This window comes from Trachurus trachurus (genome assembly GCF_905171665.1).
Source record: "Trachurus trachurus genome assembly, chromosome: 7".
Taxonomy (NCBI): Eukaryota; Metazoa; Chordata; class Actinopteri; order Carangiformes; family Carangidae; genus Trachurus; species Trachurus trachurus.
In genome coordinates this window covers 30,309,903-30,334,979 of record NC_139901.1, presented here as the reverse complement: position 1 = coordinate 30,334,979, position 25,077 = coordinate 30,309,903, and the positions used below count along the sequence as shown (strand labels likewise).

Below are 25,077 nucleotides of genomic sequence, written 5' to 3'. Positions count from 1 at the left end.
TGGTTGGTTAATTGAATTGTTTTGCAGTTAAGTTTCATGTTTTTGACACGGTCTCATGAACATGTTTCCTCTTCTCTGGAGATGTATGGGTTTTCTAATCACGATTGATATTATTCACGATTTTCTGTCTCTCTTGTTTTCTGTCTCACTCTCTTGTTTCTCTGCTCATAAAACACACGGCAACATAAACAAAGAGATATTCATTCAGAGATGTCCCTGTGGTTTCAGCATGGGATGGTGGCTTGAGCAGAGCATGGCCTTGCTTAGAGGAACGATGCATTGTCCCCTTATCCCCCCGCTCCAATTAGACACGATTAAGTCTATGCGCTCCTCTTTCTCTCTCTCTTTCTCTTTCTCTCTCTCAGTTAGGTGTATGGAGCCTGCTACTGCCTGTTTCTAACTAGCTCTCCACACACCAGCCCTCTCCCCCCTCTCCCCCCACCCCGCCCCTGCCCGATCCCATTCCTCTACTTGCTTCCCTACCTTCCCCTCCTCCAGCTACACGAGTGTTCATATGACCAACTTCTCGCTGTTGTTTACAGTCATCTGTTGTGCCAGCTGATACTGAGGTGGACCTGTGGCTCTCTGTCTGCTCCACAGTTCACCTCCTACTCCTCCTCCTCTTCCTCCTCCTCCTCCTCCTCCTCCTCTTCCTCTTCCTCACCGGTCCACCAGCGTGTGGATTCATTCCAGGGTGGCGTTCATATGTGCGCACGCCCCCAAACCAAAGGAGATCGATCCTCAGCGAGACTTGACTGACTGATCAACTAAATTTCCTTTGTGGCGAAATGCAGGTTCTACCGTGACCTCTGACCTCTCCCCACTCTACTCTCCAACAGGGACGGCCGCTCCGAGAACAACAGGAAGTAGCCGCTGCTGTTATTCAACGATGTTACAAGAAATACAAACAGGTAGGCACTGCTAAAATAAAAAGCGTCGACACGTTTCTGATGTGCAGTGAATGAACTAATCAGTGTGTGTTACAGTTTTTTCAGGAGGCGGGATATTTAACCTCAATGGGCTCTGTGCACAGCTCCACTACTTCCTGAACTTAATGCTGCTCCTTTGGTTCCTGTCTTACATGATTGGACAAACTGATTAATCCAGGTGTGTCTGAGTGGTCACAAGCCAGACACATCTGGATTAATCAATTTGTCCAATCATGTAAGACAGGAAACAAAGGGGCAGCATTAAGTTCAGGAAGTAGTGGAGCTGTGCATAGAGCCCATAGACCGAATCGCCTTGTTGTTCACAACTACTTCCGGGTAGAAAACCAGCACGTAATTTGAATGAGAACAGTAGTAACGAACAAGAGTTTAGCTAGCATATTTTTCACGCCCTATCACCGTTTAGACAAATCTGAAATGATTGAAGAAACATTCATATTTCTGTGTGTGTGTTTTGTGTTGCTATGTGTTGTACTGTATTTATTCAGTTTGGGGGAATCACAGTGTCTAAGCATCAGTGGCTCAGCTGACAGGGACAGCTAACGGTGGTAGCTAAGCTAACGGCGGTAGCTAAGCTAACATCAGGACGTCAGCTGTTAAAACCCTCCCGTTGTCGGACACGACATGAAACTACTCCAGTTAGCTTAGTCATGTTGTAACTAAGATATCCGCTGGAAAAAATATTTGTTCATGAACCGTTTATTGAGTCACTGAGTTATTAAAGTTAAACAGGTAGCTAACGGTTAGCCCGGCTAATCTATGATAACCATGACTAATTACAAAAACGTGCACACAGAAATAGTTTTTTGGTTTTTATAGACTTTACAAACATCAAATTAGTCTAAACGGTGATATAGTGACATGGAAAATGAGATATATAGCGAAACTCTTGTCTGTCGCTATTTTTCTGATGCTGGTTTTCTACCCGGAAGTAGTTTTAAACAACAAGGAGATTCGTTCTGTAGTCTCCATCAGTATTTTTAAACCCAACACAGCTTTAGCGCTTCATTCACAATCTTTCCCCCTTTTTTTCTGTTTGCAAGCTAACATGGATAGCCTTGAAGGTAAAAACTGAATTCATTGCCAAACTTCAGATTTGCAGTCCGTCTCTACAGCGTGAAAGCCACAGAAACTATTATCAGATATCACACAAAAGCGTGACGTATCGTTCCTTCTGTTCTGGTATCAACAGTATGCACTTTATAAGAAGATGACGCAGGCCGCCATCCTTATCCAGAGTAAATTTCGCAGCTATCACGAACAGAAGAAGTTCCAGCAGAGCAGAAGGGCGGCCGTGCTCATTCAGCAATACTACCGCAGCTACAAGGAGTTTGGCAGGCTGAAGCCCCACCACCGCGGGGCAGCTGCAGCCCTGGTGCAGCACAAACTGAGGTTAGGATACACAGCTACGTGTTTAAAGGGATAGTTCAATATTTTGGCAAATTGGCCCATTGCCATAATCCCTACGGTTTTAGGAGTAGGTTCGTTACCTTTAATTGTCGGTGCAAGCTATTTTTAGAACGGTGGAGCAGAGCCGTGAGCTGCTCAGAGCTACGCTACAGAGGCTAATGGGATTTCCCTCAAAAAACTCATCAAATACACAATCTAACAACTCCAAAACGCTCCGGTGGACAAGTTGTGACCTGCACATTCACCACGCTATGAGATAATAACAGAACGTTACCAGACAGAGTTGTTTTAGAGGGAAATACAGAGACTGCTTGATGAAAAACTGCCCCCGACGGGAATGCGCATCAGCAGTTCTGCATGAATTTACCTCTAAAACAACTCTGTCTGGTAACGTTGTGTTATTATCTCATAGCGTGGTGAATGTGCAGGTCACAATTTGTCCACCAGAGCATTTTGGAGTTGTTGGATTGTGTATTTGATGAGTTTGATGAGGGAAACCAAGAAATCCCATGAGCCTCTGTAGCGTAGCTCTGAGCAGCTTGTGACAATTAAAGGTAACGAACCTACTGCTATGACTATAGGGATTATGGCAATGGGCCAATTTGCCAAAATGTTGAACTATCCCTTTAAGGTCAAAAACTTGGATATGCTGCTATTACTGATGAGATGAGCAGAGCGTGACCCTGTCTGTCTTCTGCCTGTCTGGTGTTTTACAGAGGTAGTCTGCTCACAAAGAGGCAGGACCAGGCTGCCAGGAAGATCATGAGGTTCCTACGTCGCTGTCGCCACAGGTAGACCCTCTAACACACACACACTGACTAACACACACACACACACATAGACATGAAATTTTACATAAACAACACCTCGATTTCTGGTTCACTGGTCTAAAAACAAAAACATCCCATTGAGCTAATCGGTAACTTCCACTGATGTCATGATTTTGTCCTTTCTCTCTTTATTCGGTGTGATGATGTGTTTGATGTTGATGGGGAAATAAAAAAATATTGGGTGGTTAGAAATGTCTCCAACACCTAAGCTCCACCTTCCTCCCTCCTCCTCCTCCTCCTCCTCCTCCTCCTCCTCCTCCTCCTCCTCCTCCCTCACTGTATTTGGCCCCCCCACCTGCCCTCGCCCCCTCCCTCACAGTGCCTACTGTGTGCTAATAGCTGTCTGGTATTGTTTTGCTGTTTATGCCAAGCCCCTTGATGGACCATAGACTGTTCAAGCGGGTGAGTGCAGCCTCAGCAACTCAGTTCGTGCCTCTCTCTTTCTCTTTCTCTTTCTCTCTTTCTCACTCTCTCTCTCCCTCTTTTCCTGTTTACTCTGTATGTCTCTCTCTCTCTCTTTCCTCTTATCTCCCAATCTGTCTTTCACTCTAACTCTTTAATAATACAATTATCTCCTCCTGAGGTCTCGGCCTTCGCATTCTCTTCTTCCTTCTTCCTTCTTTCCTTCCCTTTCTTCTCTGGTTTTCTCTTTCACACTCTCTCTCTCTCTCTTTCTCTCTGTTTCTCTCTTCTCTCCCACCCCTCCACCCACCCTGCCTCCTTCTCCATCACTGTTGCTTGATGCCTGCTTGCATGAAGGCTGCCAACTGGAGCCACAGGTGGACTGAGAAGCTCAGATTTAGAGCAGAAACCTCTATCTCAAACTAACAAAATGCTTATGAATGACAATATCACTGCAACACTTAACAGGCACTTCTCTGACTCTCTTTATCTCTGTCTTTCTCTCCTTGGAAATTTTGTTTTATGATAGTTTTGTTTTTTTGTTTTTTTTTAAGTTCATTTTGGTTTTGTGTGGTTATGCAGATAGCCAGTTTGAGAGAACGGGAGGCTTCTTTCTCGATCATGTTTTATTCTGCTATTCTGCATGTCAAGTGGTGACAACTATGGGCCTTGCTCTTCTACCTTCAGGCATGCTATGGGCCTGCTGTTTCTCAAGTAGTTGTCTGTCTGTCTGACTGGCTGTGTGTCCTGTTTCTAGCCACTCAACAGACTGAGAGGGGAACCTATTCCGTCCTTAAATCCTATACCGACTTAAAAAAAAAAAAAAAAAAACTGTGTCCGAAAAGTGTTTGAATGGAATCTGCCCATTGGTTCATCAAAAACAAAAACAAATTAACTAACTAAAAGCACAAAAAAGAAACAGCTGAATGGGGGAAAGCTATGAACACCGTATATATATACGTATATATAGCATGTTTGATGAAATCTGAACCTCCTTGCTGTTGACATTCATGTTAAGTGTTTTTTTTACAATGTCCCTTATCTGTTGTGCACTGTCCTTAATTAACCAGGGGAACCATGTTTTTTTTGTTTTGTTTTTAGAGCAGGTGAGGTTGTCGCTGTTTAATGGCCACACTGTGATGATAAGTTAGGAAGCTGTGATAGCATATACGTAGGTCACAGCGAAATAACACAAACATGCCTAGTCTGCCTCTCTTCACTGCATAAATGTTGCAGTATTTACCCTAAATCCATAACATGGCGGTATAGTTGATGTGTTCAAGTTCAGTCTTAGGGTATAAAGAGTGTTGTGTAACCGGCTTGACCGCTTTCTGTTCACACACTGGAGACACTTGTCTCCTCTGTGAACCCGCACCAGCTTCTGGTGGCTATTCAAGTATTCAGTGACTTGACTTTGAAAGTCATGAAAACCATTTGCTTTTTTTACTCCCACGTCTTGTCTGACCTCTTAGTTAATACGAGGAAGCGACCTCTACCTTGACCATAAACATTTAATGATTCAGTCTTTTTTATTATCGCTAACTAGATCTAAAAATGCACAAGGACGGTTCTGCGATGCTTTTTCATCTTGTCATAATTGGAGGTCGTCACTTTAGCGTCACGTGGCGGCTGCTTCTTTCAGGGCCGAGTATCATTTTGAAATGGCTTCTATCAGTTTAGAAAAAGACTAATTATAATAATTATAACTTCATTACCATATTGTTTTGAACATTTCAATTTAAATGTATTACATGATGAGGTTTCTTCAACTTTTTTGTCATAGAAGTGCAGAAATGTAATAAATTAATATAGTAATGACCCTGTATTTGTGCTGTAATTATCCCCCTTTTCATTCAAGTGAGAGTTCAGCTCGATCCTCCTGACCAACGCTTCCTTTCACAGAGCGGCCGCCGCTCCTGACGATCCGGGCCGACGTTGTTTGATATTGTTCTGATAATAGTTCTGGCTCGGCAGTGTGTGACGCTGTTCGGCCTCTTTGTGTGTGTGTGTGTCTTCTTCACCGAGTCATGGCTGCTGCATTCACGGACACCTTGTCTCTGTCTGTGTTTCCAGGGTGAAAGAATTGAAAAGGGCCAGGGAACATGAGACCCCTCAGAAGAGCCCCCTCGCGATGTGACATCACTCTCCTGACTCCTCTTTTCTTTTTTGTTTGTATCCGAGACATTTTACAAGAGAAATGGGAAAAAAAACATCAATGCAAGCACTGCAATTATTACTACTTCTGCAGTGTTACCGGTTCAACTACTATTACATGTACAACAGCATTTTTTCACATATCTATTCTTTCCACTGACTTGATTTTGTTCGGAGAGTGGCAACTTCTACGGGATTATAAACTCTTAAAAAGGGGGTTGGGGTGGGTGCAGAACATTTGCTTCATGGCATTTTTTGCACTTTTTCATGGATTGCTTTGTCTTTTTTGGATATGAAAAAGGTTTTTTCGGACGATCAAGGAAGCGAACGCAGGACACGTGCGAGGGGGTCTGTCCCGCGTGAGGACCTGAAGAGACGTACATTAAGGCTGCTGCAGAAGAAAAAGGGGGAGACGGTGCAGAAAAGAAAAAAACTCTGGGGCTCTAATTGTATTTCATAATTTTTTAAGTGACCAATCAATTCATTTGAAGAAGGATTTTTTTTTGTTTTTTAACCAAATATATTGCTATAACCACACGCCCACTTCTAATCCACTGCTGTAGATGATCTAGGATATTCAGTTTAGCTTCAGAGCTCGTCCTGTCCCACTGTGCTCTACCCCACCAGTCTGCCCACACGGGTGGAGCTACAAATGAATGTAGTCCGGGGGTTTTAAACATGCGGATGCAGTTGGGGGATGAAATATTTCTTTCTTTTTTTTTTGTTGCCATTTCTTAAAGAGAAAAAAAAGAAAACCCAATGCTTTATCGTATAATATATTGCCACTTTATTACTTGAATTTGTTCCATACTGTCCAATGTATTTGTTCCATCAAGTCTAATGTATTGATGATCTGTATCTTCAGACTCTATGTTGTTGAATCCTGCCAAGAAAAAATGCATGACTTCTTGGCAAGAAAAGTCTTTGCTTGTGTGCTTATGGTCTAATCTTTCAGCCTTTCCCTATGATTTTTCTTTTTGTTTCCACCTCCGTGGTGCACATCCCCATCCTCTCCTCCATAGGTTCTACCATCTCAGTAATGAAGCTACCCCTGTATTGTCCTGTTTGGTTTTGTTTGGTTGTTTCTTGGTTTTTTTTTTTGCTTTTTGTTTCAGTTTGCCTTGATTGCTCCTCTGAATCCTAAAAACAAGGGAAAAAGAACTTGCCTATTTTGTGTTGTAATGGTTCTGGTCATGCAGGTTATTACTGTTTTTTTTAAACGAACTTCAGAGCCTGTGAAGGCTTTTGAGGGGAAGATCACATACATTGCCTTGACGTCTTAGAGATTCTTTGAGGGGTCCCTAAGCTTGTCCCAAAATAGGGGTTTGACAAATCCATATTTTTGACAATTGAGCGATTTCTGTATATAAAGAAGGCTGAAAGTACGTAGGAAAAAACATTTACCCAAAGGGGATTGTATTTTAGAAATATATTATTTTATTCATTAAAAATGGGTCAAAAACAGGTACGAGACAAAAACAGAATATTTGTATAGTTTTGTTTGAATGCCTAAGAAGAATGGTTGTATTGTTTGTATATAGTGTAAATACCTGGGATAAAAATGAGCTATGTGCATGAAAAGTATGAACAGAGTCAAAAAGGGAAAAAAACAACAAAAGCAGTAGTGGCTATGCTCTGTAAAATTAAAACTATTTCACTATTAGAGTATTTTATTTTATTTTGATTGTTCTTGAGAAGAACATTTTGCTAAAGCATGATATTATTGCAATATGAAAAAGTTGAAAAAAAATTACTGTATTTAGAGTTAGGAGAAGTCTGCAAAGTTATCTTAAAACAAGTACGGTTATGTTAACTTTTTTTTGGTTTGTTTTTTATTTATTTTATTTCATTTCTTTTGGGCTACCAAGAATCTTTTGCCAATGGTGCCAAGGTATGTGAATGCTATATAGCTTAAGAAGAGAATTAAGTTAATTTTTTGCAGAACAGATAATCATACAGTGAAATACACACTAGCACTAAAGACCATAAGATCACAACTGGCAGAGGATCGCTACTAGATCAATAAGGTACACAAAGTTAGCAGAGGGAGTCATATATATTGAAGCAGAAAGCATTTAAGAGTCTCTCATGTCTCCACCATTCCCACAGGTTACTGCTGCATTTCTACCATCGCTGAATACACCATATACACTGAAGTTTGACTTTTATTTTCATGTTTTTTCGTTGTCATTGCAAACGGAATGTGATGATGTGCTATACCGAGGTATCTTTGTCTGATCTTTAAAGATTGTAAATGGCAGCCTTGCCCACGGTGTCCCCGATAAAAGCAATCGTTATGTTATCTTATGTTATGTTATGTTATGTTATGGGCTCTGTCATTGGAAACAGATTGGATTCACCTCTCTCAATGTTTGCACCAAGCACTGATTTATCAACCCTGCCCAGATTTCTCCTTGAATGAACAGAACAAAACGAAACTCCTTGATCAAGGCTGCCAGAGGGTCTAAAAACTGGAAAAAGAACAAAATAATAATATGTCTGGAAACATGTGTACTGTAGCATACAACTGTGCACGACTTTCTTGGATTTCTTGGTCAAGCAGCTGAAAACACTTTTACAAAAAAAACCAAACAGTCAAAGGTGCTAAAACGATTCTGTACAAGCGGCTGAGAGTTGTCGCTCAACCTAGGACGCACGCAGGGTCAGTGAGCCAAAATGACTGTAATGCACTGGTGCCATTTATAATTGCGAGGCAGAGGGATGTGTCTTGTGTATATAGAAGTAATGATTGGGCTGTAGGAACAATCTGACAGAGAGAGAGAGAAGGGGGGAGGGAGGGAGGGAACGTGCTGGAGCTGCTGGTCTAGTATATAGAGGTGCCTGCCCGATTACTGTCCAATACTTAGATTATATTCCTATACCAGAACTCGCAGGAAGTGTTTTCTGTATCCAGGTAAAATGACATGTGATTATTCAGCCAAGTGCCACTGATGAAAAACTTGAGTTGTGTTTTATTGAAGTGTCGTCATGTTTGTTAAAATGATCATTAGGCTTATTAGGTTGTTTTTTTTTCCTTGAATGACTGGTTGTTTTTTGGTTTTTATTTTTTTCCACTCATCTGATATGTTTTTTTTTTTTACTGAGTGTTTATGTAGAAAGTGCCTATTCATATACCTGGTAAACGCCAAGCTAATGTCAGAATGCAAACAAACAATGTACCTGAGGCTGAGGAGAAAGTTGGAGAGGACATGGTCACACACACACACACACAAAACAAACACTAACACACATTCAGTGCTGTATCTTCTACATGAACACACAAGCACTCGCACATACCGGACACACATAACGACAAACTATCATCACCGTCACCTTACACTCACCAAAGCCACTATATGATATTCCCTGTTCACAGCACAGTATCAGAGCAGCACTCCAGCTTGTCGACATGCTTTGTTTTTATTTTACTTTTACTTTTTCTGTTTTGTACTGAGACAGCTTGTTAAAATCTTCACTTTTTTTTTTTTTTTTTAGAAATGCCACTACTGGGGTTTGTTGCCTTGCATTCATCCTCAAGTCTTGTGGTTTCGAATGCATAGCCAATGCAATGTTTGTGGCGGCAAAAAAGGAGAAGGATTTATTATGCTTGCATGGGTAAAAATAGTTAACAGGGTGACACAACTGCACCTAAAGCATGCTTATTTTTCCTAGAATCGATAGTCAGATAGACTTGTTAAAAAAGTACTGTTCTGTAAAAACGATGAACGTTGGTTTTTGACGAGTCACAGAACTCAGAAAGACAGAGGGCATGTGACCGGAAGACAAAAATTGAGCCGACGATCAATACTCAGTAGCTGCTGCTGACGTTTTCATGGCGAAGCATGAGGACAGGATTCTTTTTTAAAGAGCAAGCTCTAACTTTTTAGACCTTTTTTTTTTTCCTCTCTTTTTAGTTTTCGATTCATTTTTTAGATTTGATCAGTGTGCTCCCAACTTCAAATAGGAATAAACGGACAAGGTTGGAGGCCATTGTGACAGTATATATAATATATATATATATAGAGAAAGCAAGTATTAGCTAAGTGACACACGATATTACACAACACAGACACATGCACAAGACACCGCACAGCACACATGCAGATAATGTCAAGGTGTCAGTTTCACTTGTAACACTGAAGCGGTGAAGGCAGCGTTGCTCTTCTCCGGGCTTTTTTTCGAGGGACGTGGTTTAACCTCCCTTCTGTAATTTTTTTACTCAGGGTGCCAAAAAAAAAAAAAAAAAAATGGGGAGGAGGAAACAGAGCAGGACACGTGATTCACAGCAGAAGAAGACACTGAAATTTTAAAAAGACAAAAAATCTTTCAGTAATGTTTTTTTTCTGGTAAAAAAGAATCTAGGCCAGACAGGTTCACCACTTGCGATACTGAAGCTCTTTTTAAAAATGAGTGAATATGAAATATAATCCATTTCCTCTCAGTATCGCTGAGCATCACCGTCACCAGTGGAGCCCTGGAAGAAAGTCCTGTTATATATATAGCCTATATATATATATATATAAATATATATATAGCTCATTAAGATAAATGATTTGACGTTCTCTCACAGAAGCCTGTCAAATCATAGTATAATTCTGGCCGGTTCTTTAGGCCTTTAATTTATCTAAGTGACAAAGTGTAGAGGGTATTTAAGATTAAGAGTGTAATTATATGAGAAGTTCACCTGCAAATCTTGTTTTACTGCCATTTATGAATGGGATGACAGGTTAGCTGATAGGCTCTCTGCATTAGTATACAGTATTATCAAGATGTTCTGTGAACTGACCTGGGAATCTGCCTTTCCTCCTCTTCTTTTTCCCCCCCTCCAAGCACCCACCCAAAAACCGGAGAAAGGTAGGCACATCAGGACAACAGAACAGAAACAGTTTTACAACATATTCCACTTGTGGACACAGAGCAATAAAGAACTATTTTGTGGAGACCTATAGACCTAGTGAAGTTTAAAAATGATTGGACACATGTAGTCGACTTTACTCTTATGCAAATGCCAGTATTGCAAGACAAAGCATTCAGTAGTTTATGGACAGCAATTATATGGCACCCTTTACTGAACTGCACGTTTTCATCAATTCCAAACCGAGAAGAAGAAAAAAAACCGGCCCTGCTTTGATAGAAAGTCACGGGTCCTCGACACTTTGCATGTGAACTAGTGTTAGATCTATTTTCCTCTCCTCTATAGCTGTCTTTCTCTCTGTCTTTCCCTGTTATGTGACCCAACTTTTCTCCACTCCCGACCCCTTCCCACCCTCCCCACCCCCCTGCCCTTCAAACTTTCATCTCCTCTTGGTTCTCCTAATGTGTTTTTGCTTTCCTCCTCCTCCTCCTTTTTCTCCCCCCCCCCCCCCCCCTTCTCTTGTTTGTAAGTTTTATTTTTGTAATTGTGCATGTACAAGCGTCACTGACTCGATGGATATGTAAAAAAAAAAAAAAAAAATTAAAAAAAGAGAACAAAAAAAGAGATTTCAGCTGCTGAAGCCATGCAAAACGTTTTGAATTGCCCTTAAAATATGGAAGATGTTTTCTGAATGCTTTATATTCTTTCTGCTGTAAAATAATAAAAAAAGGAAAAAATGAAGAAAACTCGAGAACCAAGTTTGCAACGTCTTTTTGTTTCCTCTTTTACTTTGAAGAAAAAGGTGAACCTGTGGTTTGTTCCTCATCAAGAAAAGACATCAGCAGATGCAGTTTTTATAATATAGCTTTTATTTCTCTTCAGCATACAGTGCCATATAACCTTTGACTTTTACATTTAGAAGACATTTGGTCATACTTCAGTCAGATGAGGACTTTTAAAAAATGTTTGTACACCAATAAACATAAAGGAAATCTCAATAAATCATCTTAAAAAGTCCCCAAGCAACATGTTTCAATCACACCTGTGAGTACATGCACTAGGCATGCATATGCTCACATAGCATGGTGTGGATTTTATCTGCATGGACTTATGTGAGTGCAAGATAAGGGATTTTATGTTTATGTTTTTTTGTTTGTTTTAGTGCAAGCCCTGTCTCTTGTGTGGAGCATTAATGCCTGTTGTCAGTTTTATACACAGTACTTCCAGAAACACTCAGAATTCCCCGCTCTCTTCCTGAACTGCTTCCTGATGCCGAACACATGGCCGAATGGATTTAGGAGACTTTGTTTCTCCAGTAGGAGCTGAAAGAGAAGATGAAGTGAAGTGGGAGAGAGACAAACATGTTTACATGCACTCTGCAGCTTAACTTGTCTTTGCTGTGTTAGTTGTAACATTTGTAGGAAACTCACCTCTCTGCTCAGCCCCCTGGGAAGCAGGCCTGTTGTTCTGACGCCTGGGAGGAAATACAGAATGAAGGTTTGAAGGCTGGATGTGAATAGTTCAATATATACAAAAAAGGCCTCATGCAAGCAGGGCCGTTGCTAGGAATTCTGGGCCCCCTGAAAGAATACTAAAGTGGGCCTCTGCCCCCTAATATTTTCCACTTTTTTTTTCTTAAAGCAGAAGTAAACAGAATGTTTGTGTTAAAGCAGAAGTAAGCGATATATGTGTGTTAATATAAGTCTTAAATAGTTATATCTTCCGACAGCAATCACTTACATAGAGTGTTTGGACCGAAACACGGGTCTCTCAGTCACTCTGCTCTGCTCTGAGCCGAGGAGAAAACTTTTCTCGTATCCTACAACCTTTATCCAATGAGGAGAGAGAACAGCATAAAGGGGCGGTCCTCTCTCTGTGTGCAGCCAAGGGATGCGCGTGAATGTGGTGACGTAGGGACGAGGGCGGGGACTGCTAACTCCATCGGCTGACAAGAAGTTAGCCAAAACGACCGGATCGCTTACTTCTGCTTTAAGACTACATATGTATTATCATGTTTTATTAAAGGGATACGCCAACATTTTTTTCTTCGTTTCTTGCCTCACTCCCGAGTCCATGACCAGCAGATAGACACCATCCTTTCAACTGTGTGTGCAGTAACAAGGGAGATACAGGCAGAGCTGGCGCACCGCTAATTAGCTTAGCTCAAACGCTGGAAGTGTATTGGTAGTGTTAGCCTGCCTCCTACCTAAAGTCATCAGAGAAACTCTTCAGCAACTCTAAACGGAAACCGGCAGGCCGATCTTCGTCTCAGAGCTGACAAAACTCATCTTGAGCGGTCAAATGCCGCTAACGGGACGAGATCGGTCAAAACGGAGGGTTCAAGCAAAGACGGTTTATTTCGGTTCAAGCTAGCTACATCGAGGGTAGGTTAGCTTCCTATTTCAAAGTAAAAGCACAAATTCTATCGTCATGGTTTTCTGTATGTAAAGGGCAACGGGTGTTTTATTTTGTGAAGGTAACCAGAAGTGCATGGTTGGCCACAACGGCTAGCTTGAGTAGCGCCGAATTCGTCCGAACAAAATTGTAAACAGCTGGTATTTAGACAAATTAACGACACACTGCTAAACGGCTACTTTCTCGCCTAAAAATGTTTGAAATGTCGATAAAGTGATATATTTACAGAGTTTAGAGCTAAAATGAAATCAGCTAACAGGCAGGCTAACACTACCTATGCACTTCCAGCATTTGAGCTAAGCTAATTAGCGGTGCGCCAGCTCTGCCCGTATCTCCCTTGTTACTGCACGCACAGTCGAAAGGACGGTGTCTATCTGCTGGTCATGGACTCGGGAGTGAGGCAAGACACGCAAAAAAAAATGTTGGTGTATCCCTTTAACTTTGTTTTGATGCTGATGCGGCATTACTATGAGTATTAGTCAGGGTCTTATGCAGAATAATCCAGTCATTAGACTACTGGGGTATTTTGTGGGCCCTACTGGGCGCTGGGCCCCTTTCTCCCCTATACAACGGCCCTGCATGCGAGTGCGAAGTGCACATGTTTCTCACCATCTCTGTTGATCTCCCCAGACATGAGAGTGGAGTATCTGAGACCAGCACCGTCCTGAGGAACGAAGGTTTGCTCTGACAGAGGCAGATCATCCAGAATGTTGACTCCTCGATCCTCCACTGACACTGAGGACAATCCAACACAACGCACACACAACTGGTAACAAAACTGTTTGTTTTTTTAAAATCTGCATTATTAGGTTATTTATGCTGAATAGTAAACAGAGTCACGACGGGTCATCATAAGTATCAACACTGACACTTTAATAACTTAAAAGGCTAAAAGGGCATTGAGCATCAAAAATTAATCAAGTTTTGATATTAAAAATGCGGATCAAAGTGCTGCTTCAGGAAATAACAGTTAGCCTATAATGGAGAGGTTTCTTTCCCACTTACCAGGTCCTGGGTAGGGCATCTCTGCAGAGTCTGTGATGGGGTGGGCCAGCACTGGGCCGGACGCCACGAGCAGGAAGGCCCAGGACAGGAGGTGGTTACACTTCATCTCTGCAGGTCGAGTGCTGCTGCTGCTGCTGCTGCTAGAGGCGGCTCTGGTTCTTATGAAGGTTCTCAGGTGGAGAGACTTGTACTTGCTCTGCTGGTCCAAACTGGGTTATATACTTACAGCTGCAGCCTACCCCCACCCACCCACCCCAGTATGCCACATAGCTGTCACACGCACACACACACACACACACACACAAACACTTTTAGCAACAGCGTCCACACAGCATCATCCCATCTAACTGTCTTAAATCAACAGGAACTCACAGGTGAATTATAGGCTCAATAAAAAGACAAGTGCCGTGGCCCCTGCTTCAAGGGCACAGTCATGTTTTACCATCTTCGGCTTGATTGACTGTTTTTACTGACTTTGGTAAATGGGATCAACGCAGGTGTTTCCAGCAGCAGCAGCCCATAGGGGAGCAGGTGGACGGACTGTGCAGCCAGATGACTGATGTTTTTATGCCACCACTTCATTTAACTCTTGAGCCCCAAAACCTGCACAGTTTGGAGCTGCATATAGTATATAAAGCAGTAAGAATCTCACAACAGAAAAAGATAAATACTTATACAGAATACTCAGAATAGCAGCTCTGAAGCAAATAACAAGAAATTCGCAAAAATCCATCCATCCACCTTCTTTTAATAACTGGAAATTAACTAGAAATAATATTTTGGAAATGGAAAAAATTACATATAGAATCAGAAATCAAGAACCAGAATGTCTGAAAAGGTGGAATAAAATATATATATTTCACTACAAATTGCATACATTTTGTAGGAATGAATGGCTAAAAAGATGTGTATTGGAACATGAACCAACGACTTGTGCAATCCTGTAATAAAGTATTAAAAAAAAGCAGTAAGAATCCCTAATTGCTCGCACAAAGGTTCAGCGGAAACACCGAAAATGTTCACGGCCTGGTCGTCTTTAATGCCGCCTGACATTTGGAGGCAGCAGAGAATTTCCGATGGGTCACTGAGTCAGGTTGATTCATGCACATTATTTAGACGCCCTGTTCTGGTAAAGATGTTAACATTTGTGCGTTCACTTCTTCGCAGTCATGCAATAAAACTCTCACTTTATGAGTGTGTCCGGCATCGGTGGACAGAGTCACACGGCCTCTCCTTATTGGTCGGGAGGACCGAGGAACAGGTGGAGTCAGGCTATTTACAAAGTCACATTGTGCGTCTCTGTATGCAATTTGTATATTTATTAGGAGCGTGACGTCAGTGTTGGGTCTCTTGTATGATAATGAGTGTCAGCCAGGCGACAGTGACATTTAATTTTATAGTGAGAAGGCCAGACACTCCATTAAGTGATGCTGTATATCATGAAAAGCTATTAAGATTTATACTCTGTATTAGCCAAGGCCCCCGCTGCCAATCCCAGCTTATTCCAGACTCTAAAATAAATGTTGTCTCTTCTTCCGTACCTGAGGTTTATCCTGCCTGTATAAGGGGGCTCTGCTTTACAATTCATGAGGAATCCAGAGTTTCTTCCAAGGCAACAAACGTGAACACACACACGCTGCAATTTCTTCAGATTCATGCCGCATAATGTGAGACAGTGTGTGTGGCTGATTGAAAACAGCTGAAAACTTGAAATGCAGCATCTATCATGGTGTAATATGTAGAGTGGGCATAATAATTATTCAACCATTAACACAATTTAGCAGCTGGAAACAAAATTTAATTTCTTGAAGTAATAAACTACGCATTCTATATTGTGCATTAGAAAAAAACTATGTATTTGTTTACTTTACCTGAAGTTTAATGGATGACAGCTGGTTTTAGTTGCTAAATACAGATGGGAACACTTATATTGCACTAAATAGCAAAAAAAATCATGACAAACAGTCCCTTTTGCAGTGTAGAGCAGTGGTTCTCAAACTTTTTTACATCAAGGACCCCTAAATTGACACAAACTAGACCACGGACCCCCATTGGACAAAATTTTGAGGCAAACACCAGAAATACACAAATAATTGTTCTGAGACTGAAGAACGTTACTTTTTTAGTCAATGTACGTTCAAATTAGGGCCAGTGGCCCTAAACTGGTACAATTTCTCCAAAAACACATTCTCATTTCTAGAAAAGTGTTAACATTTTTCAAAAAAATAATAATAATAATAATAAAGTTTTTTTTTTAATTCTATAAGAAACTGGTAACATTTCTGAAAACACTTTCAAAGTTCTAGAATAAAGGTGCTAAAATTTCAAGAAAAAGTTGGGGACCCCCCTTTAACCCTCTCAAGGACCCCTGGGGGTCCCTGGACCTCACTTTGAGGACCACTGTGTTGAGTACTGTTGCTTGAACATGTGTGTGGCCAAATTGTTACCTGGTGGGATCTGACCTGGTGGGTAGTGTAAAAAAAAAAAGGAAAATGTCAAAACTGTAGTTATTAGACAAATGTACTGAGGTGAAAATAAAAGTATTTTCCCTTTTAAATGAACCTGAGTAAGTGCAAGAATGATGTCTTACAGATAAGGATACATGGGCTCAGAGAAGAGAGTCCTACCTGTGCAAAGAGAGATGGCACACACTATTTTTATTCTGTGTAAAATGCACATTAAAGTTAACCTGGAGCATAAGACTCCAACTGTTTGAAGAGTTAACGTTAAAACCATCTAGTGAAAAAATGTAATCCCTCTGTGTTGCTCAGGGAAATACAAAAAAGGAAACTCTGCACTGAAACGACCCATTTGATTCAAGTAACTACAAATGCTAAAGCCTTGTGTTATAGCCCCAGCTGAGCTATAGAGGTCATTTTAATAACACAAAGGCTGTGAAGTTTGTCCCTCGTTGCTTGCATTAGAAACACATTAGCGTGGCAAAACTGCTTCAATACACACACAACCACATGAGTATTGTTTTAATCTTGGCTTATACAGAGAGTGTATGTAGCTACAATAGAAACACCCTTCACCAGTGGAGCAGCCCCATTATTCACACGGTACAGTTTCATATTGACCTTGACTCCACATTAACGCTGACTCGCTTGAGTTTAAAAATAGTAAATAGTTTACACCTTGTGACAGCCATTCATCCCAAAACCACACATCACACACCCAACAAACAACCCTCATCGTCATTTACAGCTATGTGACCTGGCAGGTGTGTGTGACTCATTGCATTGACACACACACACATCTCTGACATACATGCAGCCAGCAGAGGGCAATGTTGCAGTGCAGTCTGTCTGCAAAATTAGCTCCTCATGTAAATTTCTCCAGTGTGGCTCAGAGGAAAGGGAGGGAGAGAAAAAAAATCCCCCCTCATCTTATCAGTCTTCAAAGGATCTCAGATTGACAGAGTGCAAATTGCATCTGCCATAAAACCTGCAGCCTTCAAAACCGAAAGGCAGCCTATTCTCATCAACGCTGACATTTCCAAGACGAGAGTTAAAAGCAGCGTAACATTCTGCTCGGAAATGAGAGATATTTGATATTATTTTGACATATATGAGCAAGAAAGTTTTTCCTTCCTATCTGTTTTAATGAGTTAATCCCACCTCCACTTTTTATGTTATTTTATGTTTCACACATCAAACTGTTTAGATCCTTGTCTTGACCCATCAGTCAAATGATTTTTATTTATTTTTTTAATCTCACTATCTAATCCAGTGGTTCTCAACCGGGGGGGCGTGGACGCTCTCCCGGACGGGAGGGTGGGGGTCGGTATTTTCTCCCGCTAATCAGTGAAGGAAGAAAGTAAGATTGTGGGGGATATTTTTTGCACTATCTGGCAACCCTGGCCTGCCTGCCCGGTAACGTGACCGCATACTTTCCTACTACCGGACTCATACTAACTCTGATGTCATTTTGAGTATGCAAATGCGTACTAGTATGTGAGTTTGAGTCGGTTTGAGTAGGCCTATGCGAGAAGTTCCCGGATGGCCAGGACCAGAACCAGAACCAGGACCAGGACCAGGACCAGAACTTGAACCAGGACCAGGACCAGAACTAGGACCAGAACCAGAACCAGAACTTGAACCAGGACCAGGACCAGGACCAGAACCAGAACCAGGACCAGGACCAGAACCAGAACTTGAACCAGGACCAGGACCAGAACCAGAACTTGAACCAGGACCAGGACCAGAACCAGAACTTGAACCAGGACCAGAACCAGAACCAGAACTTGAACCAGGACCAGGACCAGAACCAGAACTTGAACCAGGACCAGAACCAGGACCAGAACCGAACTGATCTGTCCAACCTGTCTGCAAGGACACAGGCGCCGCCACCTTCCAAACCGGAAGTTGTTCTTTTTTCATGTAGCCTATCTTATTCATTATATACTATATATATATATATATATATATATATATATATATATATATATATATATATATATATATATATTACATAATATAATATATTAATTGCAAATCGATGAAAAGTTAACATTTTAACTCTGTGATTATTTTTTTCTTTCTTCTAATTATTAACTTCTCACTTTCACATATAGACCTATCTCCTATAGACCAATCTCGCTGCTCTGTGTCCCTTCCTTAAGATCTTGGAAAGGATGATCCATAGTCACATTGAGCCAGTTGTGTAACCACAGCTCCCAAGGGAGCAGGCTGGCTTCCGGCGGGGCAGGTCAACACCTTGAGGACAGCTTCCAGCTTCCAGGCCAGAGGAAAAGCTGGGGTAGTCTTACTGGACCTGACAGCCGCCTATGACACCGTCTGGCACCGTGGACTTCACCTCAAGCTGCTGAGGACCATCCCAGACTGACAAATGGTGAACTTCATCATGGAGATGTTGTCAAACCGCAGCTTCATCCTACAGACCAGCAATGGCCAGCGCAGCAGACTTAGGAGGCTGAGAAACGGGGTCCCGCAAGGGTCTGTCCTTTCACCGATGCTTTTTAATATATACTACATCTATGACCTACCGGAGACAACATCAAGACGGTATGGGTATGCAGACGACCTAGTAGCTATCATGATACAACAACCGACGTGGAGGGCGGTGGAAGAGGATCTGAACCAGGACATGGTCACACTGGCTGCCTACCTCAGCAAGTGGCATTGTTGCCATTCCACCTCAATAACAGGGAAGCCAACAGGGAGCTTGATGTCTTCACAGACAACAAACGTTTGGAGTTCCAGCAGGCCCCAAAGTACCTCGGCGTACGCCTGGACAGGACGCTGTCCTACAGACAACATAGGCCAAAGTAACATCAAGGGTCTCGCTTATTCGCCGCCTTGCTGGCACGACCTGGGGTGCCTCTGCCAAGGTACTGCGTATCTCTACCCAAGCCCTCGTCTTCTCTGTAGCCGAGTACTGCGCCCCAGCCTGGAGCAGAAGCCCACATTGCAAGAAGGTTGATGCGGTCACTAACAACGCCCTTCGTATTATAAGTAACAGGCTGCCTGAAACCCACCCCCGTGTTTTACCTGCCTAGCAGGAATAGCCCCAGCCGGTTCACGGCGAGAGGCTTCCACCTTCGCCCTGGCAAGGAAAGCCCAGGAATACCACTGGCACATTCTGCACAACACCACGACAAGCTCAAGTCCCGCCACCCTTACAACAGGACGGCACAAGCGATGCTCAGTTCTATCCCAGAGGAACTGTCTACAAAAGCATGGCTGGCAGCAGCAGCCTGGAAGTGGGAGTGGGAGTCGGCAGGACACACACGCTCACACCAGAGATGGCATTACAGGAGAAGATCAAGATCAAGAGGGCAATTGACCCTCTTGAACCGACTACAGTACGTACGGGGGTCGGCTGTTTTAAGTCCTCTATGAAGAAGTTGGGCCTAGTGGACAGCGCAGCATGTGAGTGCAGTGAGCCTGAGCAGACTGCCGTGCCGACCACATAATCACCACCTGTCCCCTGCACAGACCACCATCAGAGGAAGGCCTCTTCCAAGTCGGATCAGAGACGAGGGCGTGGCTGCATGATACAGATCTGGACATATGATGACGATACACGAAAGAAGAAGAAGAGAAACGTAAAGAAAACCGTCCTTACAGACACGGGAGCTTGCTACTTCCGCCGCCCAATTGCCAATATAAAAGCACATCTTAGCATACCTTATTAAAGCAGAGGTAAGCGATCCGGTCGTTTTGGCTAACTTCTTGTCAGCCGATGGAGTTAGCAGTCCCCGCCCTCGTCCCTACGTCACCACATTCACGCGCATCCCTTGGCTGCACACACAGAGAGGACCGCCCCTTTATGCCGTTCTCTGTCCTCATTGGATAAAGGTAGTAGGATACAAGGAAAGTTTTCTCCTCGGCTTACAGCAGAGCAGAGTGACTGACAGACCCGTGTTTCAGACCAAACACTCTATAAGTGATTGCTGTCGGAAGATAGAACTATTTAAGACTTATATTTTAACACAAATATTCCGTTACTTACAGCTAGAGATAGTCGGGTACACCTCTACGCACAGCCTGGGCTCTGGAACCCAACTCCTTGAGAGAGTCTGGACTCTCTTCCACTCTGGAGTTGCCCACGGTGAGAGACGGCGAGCTGGTGTGGGCTTGCTCATAGCTCCCCAGCTCAGCCGCCATGTGTTGGAGTTCTCCCCGCTGAACGAGAGGGTCGCTTCCCTGCGCCTTCGGGTCGGGGACAGGTCTCTCACTGTTGTTTGGGTCTACGGGTCAAACAGCAGTGCAGATATGAGGACCCTGAGGAAGACCCAGGACACGCTAGAGGGACTATGTCACTCGTTGGTCCGCGAACGCCTTGGGATCCTCCCGGAAGAGCTGGAGGAAGAGTCTGGAGAGGGAAGTCTGGATGTCCCTGCTCAGACTGCTGAATCCGAGACCCGGACCCGGATAAGATTTAGGAAATGGATGGATGGATGTTCACTAACTGAACAGTAGAGAGGATCATCAGAAGAACCAGAATCAGAACCTGAACTTGAACCAGAACCAGAACCAGGATGAGGACCGGAACCAGAATCAGAACCAGAACCCAGACCAGAACCAGGACCAGAACTAGAACCTAGACCAGAACCAGGACCAGAACCAGAACCAGAACCAGAACCAGGACCTGAACCAGAACCGAGCTGAGGTCCAACCCGTCTGCAGGGACACAGGTGCCGCCATCGGGTCTATCCTTTCACCGATGCAACTGCATTGAACCAGGTTGAGAACCCCTAAAGTCTTGGCAGTGTGGCCACTTTACAGCACCAGGAAGTTTTCCCTCTTTAGTATATTTATTACATGCAGTCTATAACGCTGTTTTGGGGTCCACTGCACTCATATTGTCAGTAGTATAGACAAACCACGTGCAGACAGAGATAATCTAAACTCATTCAAAACGCAGCAGCCAGACTTCTCACCCGGTCAAAAAAGTCCTGTCACATCACCCCCATACTCGCCTTGTTGCACTGGTTACCAATATCCTTCAGAATTCAATTTAAGGTTTTACTGCTCACTTACAAAGCTTTCCACGGCCAAGCCCCCAGCTACATCTGTGACCTCATTCACCATCACACCCCCAGTCGTTCCCTCAGATCAGCAGACCAGGGCCTCCTGTCAGTCCCTCGGACCCGTCTGAAAACCAAGGGGGACCGGTCCTTTGGGGCAGTGGCCCCGAAGATGTGGAACGTGCTCCCTCTGGAGATGAGATTTGCCCAGTCGGCAGACTGCTTCAAGGGTCAACTGAAGACTTTTCTGTTTAAAAGGGCTTTTGGGTGCTAGATACAGTGGGATGTGACTCTCCTCTCATTTAACATTGTTTTTGCCTCGACCCCCTCGGGTCGATCAACTTGATGTTCTCATATGTTGTTATCTGTACTATTACTATGTAATATGCACAGTACTTTCTATATTTTATTGCGTATTGTGATGTAGTGTATGATGGTTTTATATATGATGTGAAGCACTCTGTGTATTCGTACTGAGAAGGGTGCTATACAAATAAAGTACTTACTTACTTACTTACTTAAAGCAGAAGTGAGTGATATATTTGTGTTAATATAAGTCTTAAATAGTTATATCTTCCGACAGCAATCACTTACATAGAGTGTTTGGACCGAAACACGGGTCTCTCAGTCCCTCTGCTCTGCTCTGAGCCGAAGAGAAAACATTTATCGTATCCTACAGTTTTTATCCAATGAGGAGAGAGAACGGCATGCAGGGCTGTGTGTGCAGCCAAGGAACGCTGTGAATGTGGTGACGTAGCGACGAGGACTGTTATGGTGCGTTCAAGGAAACTCGTATTTTTCCGACCGTGAAGTCGTACCAGTTCGATCTGGTACGAGTTCACCGGTCGGAAGTTACGAGTGGCCGTTATAGTGACTTTCACCGGTAAAACAGGTCGGAAAAACACGAGTGGTTTGCCTGAAACGCTACAAAGTCGTAAGTTGTGACTTGAAGCTGTAATTTACGATTTCAAAAGCCTGCCTGGAACGCAGCATTAGCGAAAACGACCGGACCACTCACTTCTGCTTTAATCCTAGCCTACACCAGAGACGTTCTAATATTGCCTAGTATATTTATTGACAGTGTCATAAATGCAGACTATAACACTGTTTTGGAGTCCACGGCACTCATATTGTCAGTATAGACAAACCACATGTGCAGACAGAGATACTGTAATAATCCTACACTGAAACTTCAGTTATTTTTAATGGACTGGAAGTTTTGTACTGGTTCGGTGCTGCCTTCACTGACCGCCGGACATACTGCAGCTGCCTGTAGGCCTGTGTGATAGTAGGCTATCATACCTGTGTAGATAATCATTTGGGGTGGTCGTTATCAGCTGAAGGTGAGAGGCTACGTTTACTGTTTTGTTGTTATCTGCTAACACGCGTCTCATCGTGTCTTTAAGCTGCTTAGCCACAGTCTCTGACCTTTTGCGCTGGGTCGGTTGATCTTTTACCGCGATTACCGACCGACCGTCCTCACCAGTCAGTCTGCCACCGCCAGCTGAGCTGATCCTGTACTCGGGTTTGTTTGAAACACACGCCTAAAGAAAGTAGACCACTGTTTCTTCATATGTTTTTTTTTTTTTACTTTATTAACATTTATGTAAAGAACAATACTGTTGTGCCAGGGGAAAGTAAAAATAAAAAAATATATAAATATACAAAGAGTTTATGCTTACCATATATATATATATATATATATATATATATATATATATATATATATATATATATATATATATATATATATATATATATATATATATATATATATATGTGTGTGTATATAAAAATATATGTATATATAAAAAAAAACATTGAAGTAGAGAAGATCATATTAAATAAATAAATACTTATCCAAAATAAAATTGGTTTTTAACGCTTTTGGTATTTCAAGTCCTTTGGTGTCGCCATACTGAAAAAGCTCTTTCAAAAAGTTTGGTTTTCCGTCAGTCCATTTTCTTTTGTGTATGTGAAATTTTCCTAAAAATAAAACAAGTTGTACAAAAAAAATTAAATCATTATCCAATTGGTTATCATCAAAATAAAGAAAAATGTCCTTTATTGGATGACCAGTTTTTCTTTCAAGAAAGTTTTGTACATTCAACCAAAAGATTTGAGAACATACACAGGGCTCTCAAGTCTCACGCATTTGGCGTGTGACACACGCATTCCCACCCGTTCACACGCTCACACGCCACACATTGTATTTCTCACGCATTTAAATTACCACGGTGACGTCCACCACTCGCTTTAACAGTGGGACAGATTTGAGGGCGCGCTGATCACACGAGAGAGGTGAAGAGACAACAACACTGTTACCTGTTGTAGCCTACTGGCCTGAGCCTGTACCATCGCTAAGACACCGACGACCAGTGAGTAACGAGTCAAAAAGCCGCCGACACTGATCACTGCCTGAGGAGTTTGAAAGCAGCCTCTTAACTTCATGAACGCAGCTCAAACGCCTGAGCACGGCGACCAAGCTTTGATAAACACACCGGATCCGCGCCAGTTTACAGTAGGAGCTTAATTTAAAAAAAAAATTAAAAAAAAAAAAAAAAAGCGCTCATCGCGGTGGAGCGGAGAACAGCGGAGTTTCCTCTGCTGCAGCTGATCAGCTGACTAGTGGTCAAGACGAAGCTGTCACAGTCACAGGTGTCTCTCATCTCATCTCATTATTATAGACTTCAACCTCAGAGCTCTCTGTCTTCAGACTGTCTTGACCTGTCCCTGAACATCACACAGGGACAACATGGAGCTGCCTGTGTGATTGGTTACTGAGTTTTAATGTTTACATCAGGCTGCGTTCAACTAATCAGTCAATGCTACTGTGATTTATACAGTAATCATATAGTGGCAGGAAAGACCATTGCATCTGTATCAAATATTGTGTTGAACTTGAGGAAAAATGTTTAGGGTGTTTTCACTTCCTAAATGTAAAAATGGGTCACATTGGACCCTCAACATTATTTAAAGGTTAAATAATGTGTTACTTAAACATTTTTCATTGTGCTGTGCTCTAAAAAATAAACTAACAAATACTAGTGTAGAGTCCTGTATAAGTGCCCAAAATAAGTGATTTGAGGGCATCCTCCCCAAAATTTTGTGCGCGCTGTGCGCGCAATAGAACATTCACATTCACTGTGCCCCCTCCAATTTTTGGGTTGCATGACGCCCCTGGTTAACTTATTCCAGTCATAAATCATAAATATTTTTGTTTGAATGAATTTATGCTTCATTTGTCAGACATCCATCCCCACTTCAACCAAATCCCCGCTGCCGCTGGTAAAATCTCACTCTGAACTCACTTCAAAACTTGAGAGCCCTGCATACATGTTTCTTCATATGTAGAATACGCTAGCTAAATCAGCCACTAAAAGAAAACCCAGGAATTGTAGTTTTAATTCGCCTAGCTACATCGTGACTCGTGGGTTAAACTGTGAGTGGTGATTGTTCTGAGCTTTAAAGTGGGCACCTGAAGGCAGCAACAGCCGTTAACCGCCCCCACTGCCACAGCCGTTGCGGAGCAGGAGGAGCTGCTGTGTGTGGAAGAGAAGCCGC

General features: G+C 42.6%; 2 protein-coding genes across 2 annotated transcripts in view; one reads left to right on the top strand and one right to left on the bottom strand.

Moving 5' to 3' along the window:
* The window catches only part of camta1a (calmodulin binding transcription activator 1a), a gene marked incomplete at both ends in the record, with an annotated part of 373,552 nt that extends 367,857 nt beyond the window's left edge, over positions 1-5,695 (top strand). Inside the window, 6 exon segments of the mRNA XM_083975264.1 lie at positions 840-911; positions 1,991-2,011; positions 2,140-2,339; positions 3,074-3,148; positions 3,559-3,589; positions 5,663-5,695. Coding sequence (XP_083831390.1) covers positions 840-911; positions 1,991-2,011; positions 2,140-2,339; positions 3,074-3,148; positions 3,559-3,589; positions 5,663-5,695 — 432 coding nt within the window.
* Positions 5,696-11,806: 6,111 nt separating this feature from the next.
* Positions 11,807-14,124, bottom strand: LOC310988196 (urotensin-2-like; the record flags this gene model as incomplete). Its single annotated transcript, XM_083974708.1, has 4 exons — positions 11,807-11,920; positions 12,029-12,072; positions 13,623-13,748; positions 14,019-14,124. The coding sequence occupies 4 exons, from the start codon at positions 14,122-14,124 to the stop codon at positions 11,807-11,809; spliced, it is 390 nt and encodes a 129-aa protein (XP_083830834.1).
* Between the last annotated feature and the right edge of the window lie 10,953 nt (positions 14,125-25,077).